At 45.4% G+C, this 12444-nt stretch overlaps 1 protein-coding gene across 1 annotated transcript in view; it reads right to left on the bottom strand.

The window, feature by feature from the left end:
- Positions 1–1078: 1078 nt before the first annotated feature.
- The window catches only part of LOC126335006 (carboxypeptidase B-like), a 54945-nt gene continuing 43579 nt past the window's right edge, over positions 1079–12444 (bottom strand). Inside the window, exon 6 of the mRNA XM_049997836.1 lies at positions 1079–4330. Within this exon, the coding sequence (XP_049853793.1) occupies positions 4158–4330 (173 nt within the window). The 3' untranslated portion in view covers positions 1079–4157. The remainder of the gene's footprint in view (positions 4331–12444) is intronic.

Genomic DNA, 12444 nt, shown 5'->3' with positions numbered 1-12444 from the left:
ACAGACAGGTAACGCTGCCTACTACGTGGATGTGCTGGAAAGACTCCGCAAAAGGGTCGTCAGGACGAGAAAGGACATCTCCGCTACCTGGCAACTCCATCACGACAACGCGCCTTGCCACAACGCGCTACGAGTCCGCGAGTTCCTGGCCAAACACCAGGTGCCAACGCTGCCCCCCCCCCCCCCTATAGTCCTGACCTCGCCCCAGCTGACTTCTTTTTGTTTCCTAGGATTAAGTCAGCCCTGAAAGGAACCCGTTTTTCGTCCATAGACGAGATCCAATCCGCCGTGACGAAGACCTTGCGAGAGGTCCCAGAAGACACCTTCCAGGGCGCGTACCGGTCATGGCAGAGTCGCTGGAAAAAATGTGTAGAGGCCCAAGGACAGTACTTTGAAGAATTTGAAGTGTTTGTGCAAATCTGTTCAATAAATTACTTTAAAAAAAATAATTGCATTACTTTCGGAACGCACCCTGTATAACTTTCATTCCCCCCCCCCCCCCCCCCGTCCCACCTTCCGAGCACTATGAATTCGGTCATTTTTACTTTCAAAAATCGGTAAAACTTAACTCAGTAGAACTTATTGAACTCTAAGTACACTACAGAGCTTGCTTAAAAACAAGGAGAATGTTCTCCGCTCGTGAGAAATTTCTCTAGTTCTATTCATACAAAATTGGAGGATGTTCGAGCTGACCATCTTCCCCCATCCTTTTACTCAAGCAGAGAAAATCCTCGGGTAAAGCATGTTCTCCAACTCGCTTTATTCATCCGAACCTTAGAGTCTTATCCAAAATTCCGAGAGTAAAGTACGCTCTCCATTTTACTTGTACGATCCATCGTTTCCACACACGTAAACGTCGGCAGGAGGAGACGTACTGAGCGTTCGACGTTCTGTTGTGCCATATATGCGCCATTCCTAACGCCGTATGGATTGGGAGGAGACAAAGACAGCGCAGCGGCTTTAGAAGATTCACATCCCATCCACAGCCTTTGTCCTGACCTTTGGCCACTTAGTATAATATATAGACGATATTCTAGCGTAATTACAGACTTGGTTTTCATGAATAAAATAGTCACACTTCAGAACATTAGCAATTGTTTTTAATAAACTTTTGGATGTACAGTAATAACATATATCGTGATCTCAGAATGACAGTAGCCAACTTGGTACTTACATCTGTAACACAGTTCTTACGATAACAGCCAAATTGATACTTGTATCACCAACACAGTTCTTACGAAATTTAGCAGATGTTGTGACGATGGAACTTCCACAAATACAATGTTCACAGCACCAACACAGTGAGAGAAACCGGCAGATTGCAATCCACTAAGGTTCTTGTTTATGGTTATAGCGAGAAGGGTGCGTATAACAGTTTACTTTCTCTTGCGAGAGTATCTTCTGTAGGAAGTGCAGGCCACACATTTAAACGAGTAAGCAGGTCAAAAGAAGAATATAACGTGATATTATATCCGAGTAAGCCGACGCTTGTAAATGGAATTCTGAAGACGGTGTCGGTACTATAGATGATACACTGGCGTTGCGTAGATTGAAGCAGCAATTGCTCCTTCTCTGACATACAAAACTGCAAGTGAATCACTTTCTGCGTCCTCGTTAAAGCCCAGAACTTCGACATGAATGGCGTCGACTCCCTGAAGTGCCCAGTGTAAAACCATTACCTTCGCTGTGGAACAGATTGGAGTAATCGAGTGTTCAAACTGCTGGTCGTGCAGGATACGTTTTACCTCAGGTGATCACTAGCCATTAGTTGGCACATTACTGAGTCGTCATTTTTACGCTTCTTTGTAAACTTTTTAAACTCTCCTCCGATGAAGAGATAAACTAAATGAGACGCTGGTTGGCTCACAACGAGAGCGCCCCTTAATTTCGCAAAGCACCCTCATGGGAACACCACATGAAATACGTCGAGCATTATGGAACGTGTATCTTAACACAAGCCAACAACTATTGCTCCCTTCTACATACATCTCATGCAATTAACATGAAAGCCGAATTAGAAAAGTTTGAGGTTATACGCAGGTGTATAGCAAGGGATGATAGTGAAAAGTAGATTAGATGTGGAGTTAGATTTACCTTCGGTACAGTTTAGTCAAGTATTTTGCCGAAAGTAGTTGCATCACTTTTTGCTCCACATAACAGTAGCACGGTTGCAAGAAGTACGGCAGCACGTAAGTTGTATATGAAATGGAAGATTATTTGGTGGGCGAGCACTGTCAAAATCATGTAACAACTTTCTGTTGTACAATCTGTCTGTTGTACAATCTGTCTAGAACTGAGCTATGTCTGGATGGGCGTACTTTTGTATCTTTGGAACAGTGACGCAGGCCTATACCACGAGGAGCTGCCTGTTCATTAGAGCTTCTTTTGAAGGGTATGTTGCCATTTCGTAGTTACGCATTCGCCATGTGGTTGCAAGATTGTCGAGAAAATGGGCACTGTCAGGAAAGTCGATCCTCGTTCACCGCTCAATAGGTTCAGATTGTAATTTCGGTTTGGTGTCCAGATACTCTTGTTGATCTACGAGATGTGTTCAAGTTAAAAAATACGCATTTCCCCCCCTGACGATTGAGTGCAGATAGAAAGACACACTTTAGCTTCAAACATGCGAGCATTATTTGTTTATGGGTGCGCGAGATGGCAAATTTGTCCAGTTGGTTAGGGTTTCAGTGGCAGCCACTGGACTGCACTATGTTTTCGATATTAAAAATAGCGGTGTTCAGTGTACAAGACTAACGTGTAATTATTCACTTCATTCATTTTTCAGTAGTGAGCCTCACTGGTATTCATTGTCTCAGAGCAGTGACGTTGTGATGGATGTGTAAGATGTCCTTGTATACAGGGTGAAAAGTATTTAAACCGGGATGTTGTAGGGGGTGTTGTAGGGGACATCAAAACAAATATTTTTCCCTAATGTCATTTTTTCCTATGAGGTGTATTTAAACCGGTAGAGGAAGATTTATCTGGCGGCAAATTAATTAAACCAACAAACACTTTTCCATGAATTGTTGCTGCTGCTGCTACTATCCGGGCAACCAGAACCTCTTCTGATGCAGCAGGAGTTGCCTAAACAAGGTTGGGCATCTCTCCCCACACAAAAAAGTCCAGAGAGGACATATCTGGGGATCGAGCAGGCCATGATACTGAACCACCTCTGCCAATCCACGTTTCTGGGAACCGTCGGTCCAGGAATCGACGCATACGACGACTGAAATGCGCCGGCGCCCTGTAATGTTGGAACCACATGTGTTGTCTTGCAGCGTGCGGGAGGTCTTCCAGCAACTTCCTCAAATTGCAGCGTTCTTGCTGTGCGACGGCGTCCCTATTCAGGTAATCTGCTAAATGACCCGGTCTCACGCAGACGTTGGTACACAGCAGCAAAGGTCGTATGATGCGGGATACGGCGACTAGGATATTGTTGTTGATAAACCCGCTGTACAGCTCGTCCGTTCTGGTGTGCTCTCACCAAACATATCAGTGTACTCACTCCAGGTGTATCGATCCATTAGGAAACAGAGACAATGCACTACTACACTGGTGGACAGCAGTTTCCTACAACTGAAGAGCGTAATACGCCCTCTAACAACCCTCTAACATCTGAAGAGCGTAATATGACCTCCACTGGTTTAAATAATCCTCATAGGAAAACATGACATTAGGGAAAAATATTTGTTTTATATCCCCTACAACCTCCCAGAGTTGTCGGTTTAAATACTTTTCACCCTGTAGATGGACAATGCAAAGAAGGCTGAATCCCACATGATAACCAAATAATGAAAAAAGTGAGCCACCAAATTGGTTGTGTGAGTGAGCTTCCACGGAACTGAGTGACAGGTTAAAAGTTTCTTGTGCAAGTAGTACGTCAGAACAAAAAAAAAAATAGCATACGTTCGAACTTGAAAGCACTCCGTAGTACGAAGCACTATGGGAAGGGGGGGGGGGGGGGGGGGGCGACACTGTCTCACTGCGATCTTCAGAGCGGGCGGCCACCTGTCGCCTGTCGGCATAGCACGGTGCGTGTGTGGCTGGCAGCCTCTTCGGACTGTGGCTGGGACGGCTGTCGACGGCTGGCCGCTGTGGGGCAGAGGAGCGCCCCAGGCGAGGCGGAAGCCACCGGCCGCGGCCCGGGCTGTCGCAGCTCACAGCTTGGTGACGGCATCTGCGACCACCGCCAGCGCCGCCACGGCGTCCCTGCCGGTGGGCACGATGTACTGCGCGGGCAGCACGAAGCCGTGGCGGCCGCGGTCCCTCAGCTCCACCGTGTACGCGTACTTGATGCCCTGCGAGCCTTTCGCCCAGTCGTCAGAGCCGCCTGCCGACACAACACAGGAATTTATGAGGAGTTGCTCCAAAACTGAAGGATGCATCGCTACTACACACTGAATACTCTGCGGAATTACCTCCTTTTCTATCTACAGGGTTATTCTAAATGATGGACTCACTTTCAGAACTTCGTATTTATTCAAGTACAAATCTAAAATGAACAAGGTTTATACCAATAAGAAGAGGAAGTTTCAAAGTTTTTTTCATAACTTTTGATATCAATTTAATAAATTTAATAATTTGTAATACACACATCAAAAAGGTTTTGGATCACCTCGGTTCCGAGAGTTCCGGAACCTGTACAGAAAATTGAAATAGAGGTTAACATGCACATCATTTCCGCCCTTTCTATTGCTCATCAAAACCGCACATTCCATGTTTTACCACCATACAGCGAGACCTTCAGAGGTAGTGGTCCAGATTGTTGTACACACCGGTACCTCTAATACCCAGTAGCGCGTCATCTTGCATCGATGCACGCCTGTATTCGTCGTGGCGTACTATGCCACAAGTTCATCAACGCACTTTTGGTCCAGATTGTCCCACTCCTCAACGGCGATTCGGCTTTGTGGGTCACGTCGTCCATAAACAGCCCTTTTCTATCTATTCCAGACATGTTTGACCTCTGTACACGCTGTTTTCACCGTGACGTCATCCCGCCAATGAGAAGCCGTCCACTGCTTATAAAAGCGGAAGCCTCACCGCTCCACGACAGTCAGTTTTACCCCTGGCGAAGATGACGGAGGTAGTCATCGAAAGATCGGGATTTTATCCAAATTTGACGCTGCAAGTAAACCGAGAACGTTTTATGAGAGAACTCCGTCGCGAAATACTTCGTAGTCACATTACGTTTGATAGGGTTCACGTCTGGAGAATGTGCTGGCCACTCTCCTCGAGCGTCCGCAGCTCGTGGTCTGGCGGTCGCGTTGTAGCTTCCCAAGCACAGCATCCCCTGTTCGATTCCCGGCGGGGTCAGAGATTTTTACCTGCCTCGAGATGACTGGGTGTTTGTCTTGTCCTCATCATTTCCTCATCATTCATGATAGTGGCGAGATTGGAATGAGCAAAGGTTGGGAATTTTTACGGGTGCTGATAACCTCGCAGTTGAGCTCCCCACAAACCAAACATCATCATCACCTAGTCGAGCGATGTCGTTATCCTGAAGGAAGTCATTCACAAGATGTGCACGATGGGAGCGCGAATTGTCGTCCATGAAGACGAATGCCTCGCCAATATCCTGCCCATATGGTTGCACTATCGGTCGGAGGATGGCATTCACGTACCGTACAGCCGTTACGGCATCTTCCACGACCACCAGCGGCGTACGTCGGCCCCACATAATGCCACCCCAAAACAGCAGAGAACCTCCACCTTGCTGCACTCGCTGGACAGTTCAGCCTGACCGGGTTGTCTCCAAACTCGGCTTCGACGATTGTTTGTTTGAAGGCATATGCGACACTCATCAGCGAAGCGAACGTGATGCCAATCCTGAGCGGTCCATTCGGCCTGTTGTTGGGCCCATCTGTACCGCGCTGCATGGTGTTGTGGTTGCAAAGATGGACCTCGCCATGGAGGTCGGGAGTGAAGTTGCGGAGAGTTTGAGTCGTAACACGACGTCCTGTGACTGTGCGAAAAGCATTAGTAAACAGTGGCGTTGCTGTCACGGTTCCTCTGAGCCACAATCCGTAGGTGGCGGACATCCACTGCATTAGTAGCCCTTGGGCGGCTTGAGCGAGGCATGTCATCGACAGTTCCTGTCTCTCTGTATCTCCTCCATGTCCGAACAACGTGGCTTTCGTTCACACCGAGACGCCTTGACACTTCTCTTGTTGAGAGCCCTCCCTGACACAAAGTAATAATGCGGATGCCATCCAATGGCGGTATTGACTGTCTAGGCATGGTTGAACTACAGAGAACACGAGCAGTGTACCTCCTTCCTGGTGGAATGACTGGAACTGATCGGCTGTCGGACCCCTTCCGTCTAATACGCGCATGGTTGTTTACACCTTTGCGTGGGTTTGGTGACATCTCTGAACAGCCAAAGAGACTGTCTCTGTGATAGAATGTCCACAGTCAACGTCTATCTTCAAGAGTTCTGGGTACTGGGGTGATGCGAAACTTTTTTTAAGTGTGTAATTTGTAATTGAAATGCTTATCTTTGTCATTCGGGTTGAAGGCCTGCACAAGTTGTAATCGATAGGGCTTTTACAGCAAACGCCGTCTCAGAAGTTTCCATACAGTTGGTTGAGGCATTCCAAATCCTCGATTGGCTCTGTTGGTAGACTTACTGGGACTGCGCACAAAACTTTCGTGAATCCGTAGGACATCATCCTCAGACTCAAGCAGTCGGTCTGTGCTTTTTCCTTTCCACACATTCCTCGTCAGCTGAAATTGCTTAAAACGGCGGCTAATGCGAGTTGGTGGCTGAATACCGAATTTGGAAAGAAATTCCCGCTGCACTGCAATTTGGGACTCACTTTTCGCGAACTCAAGAACGCAGAAAATATTGTGCTCCACAGTCGCCATCTCACCCACAACTGACAGTGAAACTGAATGACGGCCCTACTGCCGCGCGAACTCTACTGGCCGTTTCTGAAACCATTACCGTCCGCCCGCCGCCGCCAGCCAAAAACTTTTCATTTGTATAAAGCTTGTTCATTTTGGATCTGTATTTGATTACATACGATTTCTGAAAATGGGTCCATCATTTAGAATAACCCTGTATTTTCATTCACAGAGAAACTTTCGCGCAGACGGACAGTGCCAGAAGACAGGAAAATTGCAAAGTTAAAAGATATAGCTCTAGCAAGTATGTATCAATATCTTTTTCTTTCATTATTTTGTTTTATTCGTGATATTTAGTGGTACCACATCAGCATCTTCAAATAATACATCTATCTGAACGTATGTTTCATTATATTTTTATTTGCTGTCTGATCAAAAGTATCAGATCAGCATACCTACTTTTTTTTGCGTCATCAGTCCTCTGACTGATTCGATGCTGCCCGCCACGAATTCCTCTTTTCTGTCAACCTCTTCATCTCAGAGTAGCACTTGCAACCTACGTCCGGAATTATTTGCTGGATGTATTACAGTCTCTGTCTTCCTCTACAGTTTTTGCTCTCTGATGTCTTGGAAGTGTTTTCCACATATTACTTACCTCTCTGATTCTGCGCAGAACCAACTCATTCCTTATCAGTCCACCTAATTTTCGTCATTCGTCTGTAGCACCACATCTCAAATGCTTCGATTCTCTTCCGTTCCGGCTTTCCCATAGTCCACCATCATACAATGCTGTGTTCCAGACGTACATTCTCAGGAATTTCTTCCTCAAATTAAGGGCTATGTTTCATACTAGTAGACTTCTCTTGGCCAAGAATGCCCTTTTTCCAGTGCTGGTTTGCTTTTGATGTCCTCCTTGTTCCGTCCGTCATTGGTTATTTTACTGCCTAGGTAGGAGAATTCTTTGCTTCATCTACTTCTTGACCATCAATCCTGATGTTAACTTTCTCGTTGCTCTCATTTCTGCTACTTCGCATTACTACTAGTGGACGTTAATATGGGGTGTGGCGCATTGGTATCTTTTGGGGACAGTTTCAGTGAGGTGTCTGAATCTGTGTGGAGGAATGGCAGACGTTTCTTCCTCATGAGCCGAAATCAACGAAGGTAGTCATGTTGATTGGGATCTGGAACGAAGGTGATGTTCTAACTTACCGCGCAGGTGTTCCACTGGTTTCAAGCAGGCACCCTGGGCGGACCAGTCCATTTCACGAATGTTCTTGAGTAGCCTGTCTACCAGTTGTCCAGGTCACTTTGTTTACACTGGGCATTTTGGCACGCCGAGGACATTGGCCTACTGACGTCACCATCCTTATCAGTGACATAATCCATCTTATAAGTGGGAAGATATGCCCCCTTCCCCTTCCTCATCTCAAGCCAGTCACGGCGCAGTATTCAAAACGAAGCAACCAACAGGAAATCCAAGACGACGGAAATAGCCTATTTATGTTTGTGGAAAATTAAAGACATGTCCTCCTCCCCCTATCTTGAACATCACAGCGCAGTGTTCCTTACTTCCGACCAGTCTTAGCACACTATGAAAAATGAAAAGGCAATCAAAATACACTACTGGTCATTAAAATTGCTACAACACGAAGATGACGTGCTACAGACGCGAAATTTAACCGACAGAAAGAAGATGCTATGATATGCAAATGATTAGCTTTTCAGAGCATTCACACAAGGTTGACGCCGATGGCGACACCCACAACGTGCTGACATGAGGGAAGTTTCCAACCGATTTCTCATACACAAACAGCAGTTGACCGGCGTTGCCTGGTGAAACATTGTTGCGATGCCTCGTGTAAGGAGGAGAAATGCGTACCACCACGTTTCCGCGTTTGATAAAGGACTGATTGTAGCCTATCGCGATTGCGGTTTCTCGTATCGCGACATTGCTTCTCGCGTTGGTCGACATCCAATGACTGTTAGCAGAATATGGAATCGGTGGGTTCAGGAGGGTAATACGGAACGCCGTGCTGGATCCAAACGACCTCGTATCACTAGCAGTCGAGATGACAGGCATCTTATTCGCACGGCTGTAACGGATCGTGCAGCCACTTCTCGATCCCCGAGTCAACAATCTGCACGACGTTTGCAGCAGCATGGACTATTAGCTCAGAGACCATGCCTGCGGTTAACCTTGGCGCTGCATCACAGATAGGAGTGCCTGCGATGGTGTACTGAACGACGAACCTGGGTGCACGATTGGCAAAACGTCATTTTTTCGGATGAATCCAGGTTCTGCTTACAGCATCATGATGGTCGCATCCGTGTTTGGTGGCATCGCGGTGAACGCACATTGGGAGCGTGTATTCGTCATCGCCATACCGGCGTATCACTTTGCGTGAGGGTATGGGGTGCCATTGGTTACACGTCTGGGTCACCTCTTGTTCGTATTGACGGCACTTTGAACAGTGGACGTTACATTTCAGATGTGTTACGACCCGTAGCTCTACCCTTCATTCGCTCCCTGCAAAACCCTACATTTCAGCAGGATAATGCACGACCGCATGCTGCAGGTCCTGTACGGGCCTTTCTGGATACAGAAAATGTTCGACTGCTGCCCTGGCCAGCACATTCTCCAGATCTCTCGCCAACTGAAAACGTCTGATCAATGATGGCCGAGCAACTGGCTCGTCACAATGCGCCAGTCACTTCTCTTGATGAACTGTGGTATCGTATTGAAGCTGCATGGGTAGCTGTACCTGTACACGCCATCCAAGCTGTGTTTGACTCAATGCCCAGGCGTATGAAGGCCGTTATTACTGCCATAGGTAGTTGTTCTGGGTATTGATTTCTCAGGATCTAGGCAACATATTGTTTGAAAATATAATTAAAAAAAAAGTTCAAATGTGTGTGAAATCTTATGGGACTTAACTGCTAAGGTCATCAGTCCCTAAGCTTATACACTACTTAACGTAAATTATCCTAAGGACAAACGCACACACCCATGCCCGAGGGAGGACTCGAACCTCCGCCAGGACCAGCCACACAGTCCATGACTGCAGCGCCGCAGACCGCTCGGCTAATCCTGCGAGGCAAAATGTAATCACTTGACAGTTCTAGTATAATATATTTGTCCAATGAAGACCCGTTTATCATCTGCATTTCTTCTTGGTATAGCAATTTTAATGGTCAGTTCTGTAATTATTGACTTCTGAATAGTGGGGAGTGTAATCCAGAGTGTCAGGTGAAAGAATAGCGACCCTTATTTACACTCATTTCACATGTGTAGAAGGGATAGCTGCCCATATTTACACGCATTTCGCATGTGTAGAAATAGGCTGTGATTATGTTTTCGTCTGGGACATATTGGTCAAGAATTAACATAAAAATAATTCCTATTTCCCAGTTCTGACAAAGGTTTTCGGGATGTTTTCCTTCGTTGTAAAGCGAATGCCGAAATTGAAAATCCTCATCCAAAAGTTCTAAACTGGACTTCCCTGGCAACCGCTGCAGGTCTCCTGGTGTTTAGTTGTCCTTTCCTTGGCTCTTTAAAGGCTCATTATGTTAACATCCCATTCTGCTGTTCAGGACAGGAATCGAAAGTGCAATTTAAAGAGAAAAGTGTATCAGTAATTATAGACAAATACTCTGTGTCCATCCATTAAAGTTTCTGAGTAAATATATGGAGCAATAGCTGGAGTAACAGGGGAACGGTCCAATTTGACATGTCAAAACCTGCCCGGAATTTTTTTTTATACTTGAAGAATACATCGAAAGAAACACTACGCCAAAATTTTAGCTACTCAGACACAATGCAAGTATTTTTTTTAAATAATATTGAAAATTGCCAAATTCGTGGAGTGCTAAGCCACTGGAGAAATGTAGATCCCTATTGTAGCTGCAGCAGACAGCAAGGTGCCCCAGCTTGGGGCACTTTCACAGTATGTCGGTGATTACACTCACAAACCACTTATTGACACAATCAGTGTCACAAACGTAATTTCTGTGCTCTCTTAGCAGTTCAAAACAAATGAGAAAAATCCTTCTTGAGAAATAAAGGAATAACTTCTTTGACAAGTAATAGTTTTCGAAAAACAACAAAAATAAGTCTTTGTGTGAAGCTATCCTCTGAGAAGTTCTCTTGCAGACGAAAACGACTTTCTTCTTAGACATGCACAGTAGCTATTGGTCTAGCTATGTAGGCTTGTATTGGCTGAGGAAAATGGCGGATGCATCAAAAGGTCCGCAGATGTGGCGGCCTCTACAGCACTTGCTCGCGCCTTTTCAATTACCCTGGTTCCCGCAGGTCAGGCAAAGTTCGGCTGACTTTGGCCGGTGCACCTGTGGAGCTGGAACGATGACCCGCATAGCGCTGCTACATTGCAGGTTGGCAGCGTTGTAGGGGACCTAGGAAAAACGCCAGACAGCGCACGCGCAACACGGAAGGTGCCTCGGTTGATGGTGCATCGGTAAACAGGTAACACGGCACTATGCGATTGTAATTTGTAAAGCGAATTCCAGTTTCCGTCGACAGTTTCTCTGACGCAACTGTCCACAGTTACTATCTGCTCGACTTTGCAACTCATTTTTAATATCTGTAACAATTCGCACTTGCCTTTGCGATATCAATAAGTATTCACAGTGGAGATAAAACTGTATTAATTTTCTTTGGATTTCTTCGTATATGCTTACTAACAGCATCTGACTTTGTACAGGTTCTAGAGTTTCACAGTAATGTGCAATCCAATTAGTGTTTTCGGCCTTGTAAAGACGAAATTTGAAAAACGTGGTATGCAGTCGAAATCACTTACTTCTCCTGGACACGTACATATGTGTTTATTTATTAGTTAATTTCTTGGACAGTCTTTGAAATGATGTCGACTTTTCGTTAGAAATTGTGGAAACATTAGAAGACACAGGGAATAATTCTGCCGATTCCATTAATTAAGGTTCGAACAACGATTGTTATGCTAATTAAAGTACAGAGCAAAAATACAGTATCTTCCTATCTCAAAGGTAACGTCAAAGTAATAACTTTCAGCGACAAAAAGAGGTTGTAAATGTTTTAGTTAAACGAAGAAATGATGAAACGCTTAACCCTTAGCAGCGTGCAAAGCCAGTTTCGTTTCGAAATATCTCAAAGTCAAATGTTTAAATGGAAGAAGGATATATGCGAACTACGAAATATGCGCCAAAATTAAAATTCTTTTACTGATGGACATTCTGAACGCTCTGAACTGGAAGTACGGTGAACTTTACGGATTTTCAGGCTTCTTCGACCTACTTAAATAGATTCAGGAAATAATACGGGAAAGGAAGTCACAAAATTACGAAGTTTACTTCAAGTATACGTGTGGGGGAGATGTCACTAATAGGTAATCCTATACAGAAATTCGTAGCTGACCTGAAGACGAAGCTTCTTGTTATCCCCTAAAATGCTGTATACAGAGGCAATCAGTTAAGTTTCGTTCAAGAACTGTACAAACTGCAGTTTATCATTTCGAACAACAAAAGACAGTCGCTTTGCAGTCAAAGAGTCGTATCGATGACTGTATAGAACAGTGCCAGTGATAGGCCTAAGTATCAGTGGGTTAC

Source organism: Schistocerca gregaria, chromosome 2 (genome assembly GCF_023897955.1).
Source record: "Schistocerca gregaria isolate iqSchGreg1 chromosome 2, iqSchGreg1.2, whole genome shotgun sequence".
NCBI lineage: Eukaryota > Metazoa > Arthropoda > Insecta > Orthoptera > Acrididae > Schistocerca > Schistocerca gregaria.
Note: the sequence above shows the minus strand (reverse complement) of the source record. Positions and strands in the feature narration are given on the sequence as shown.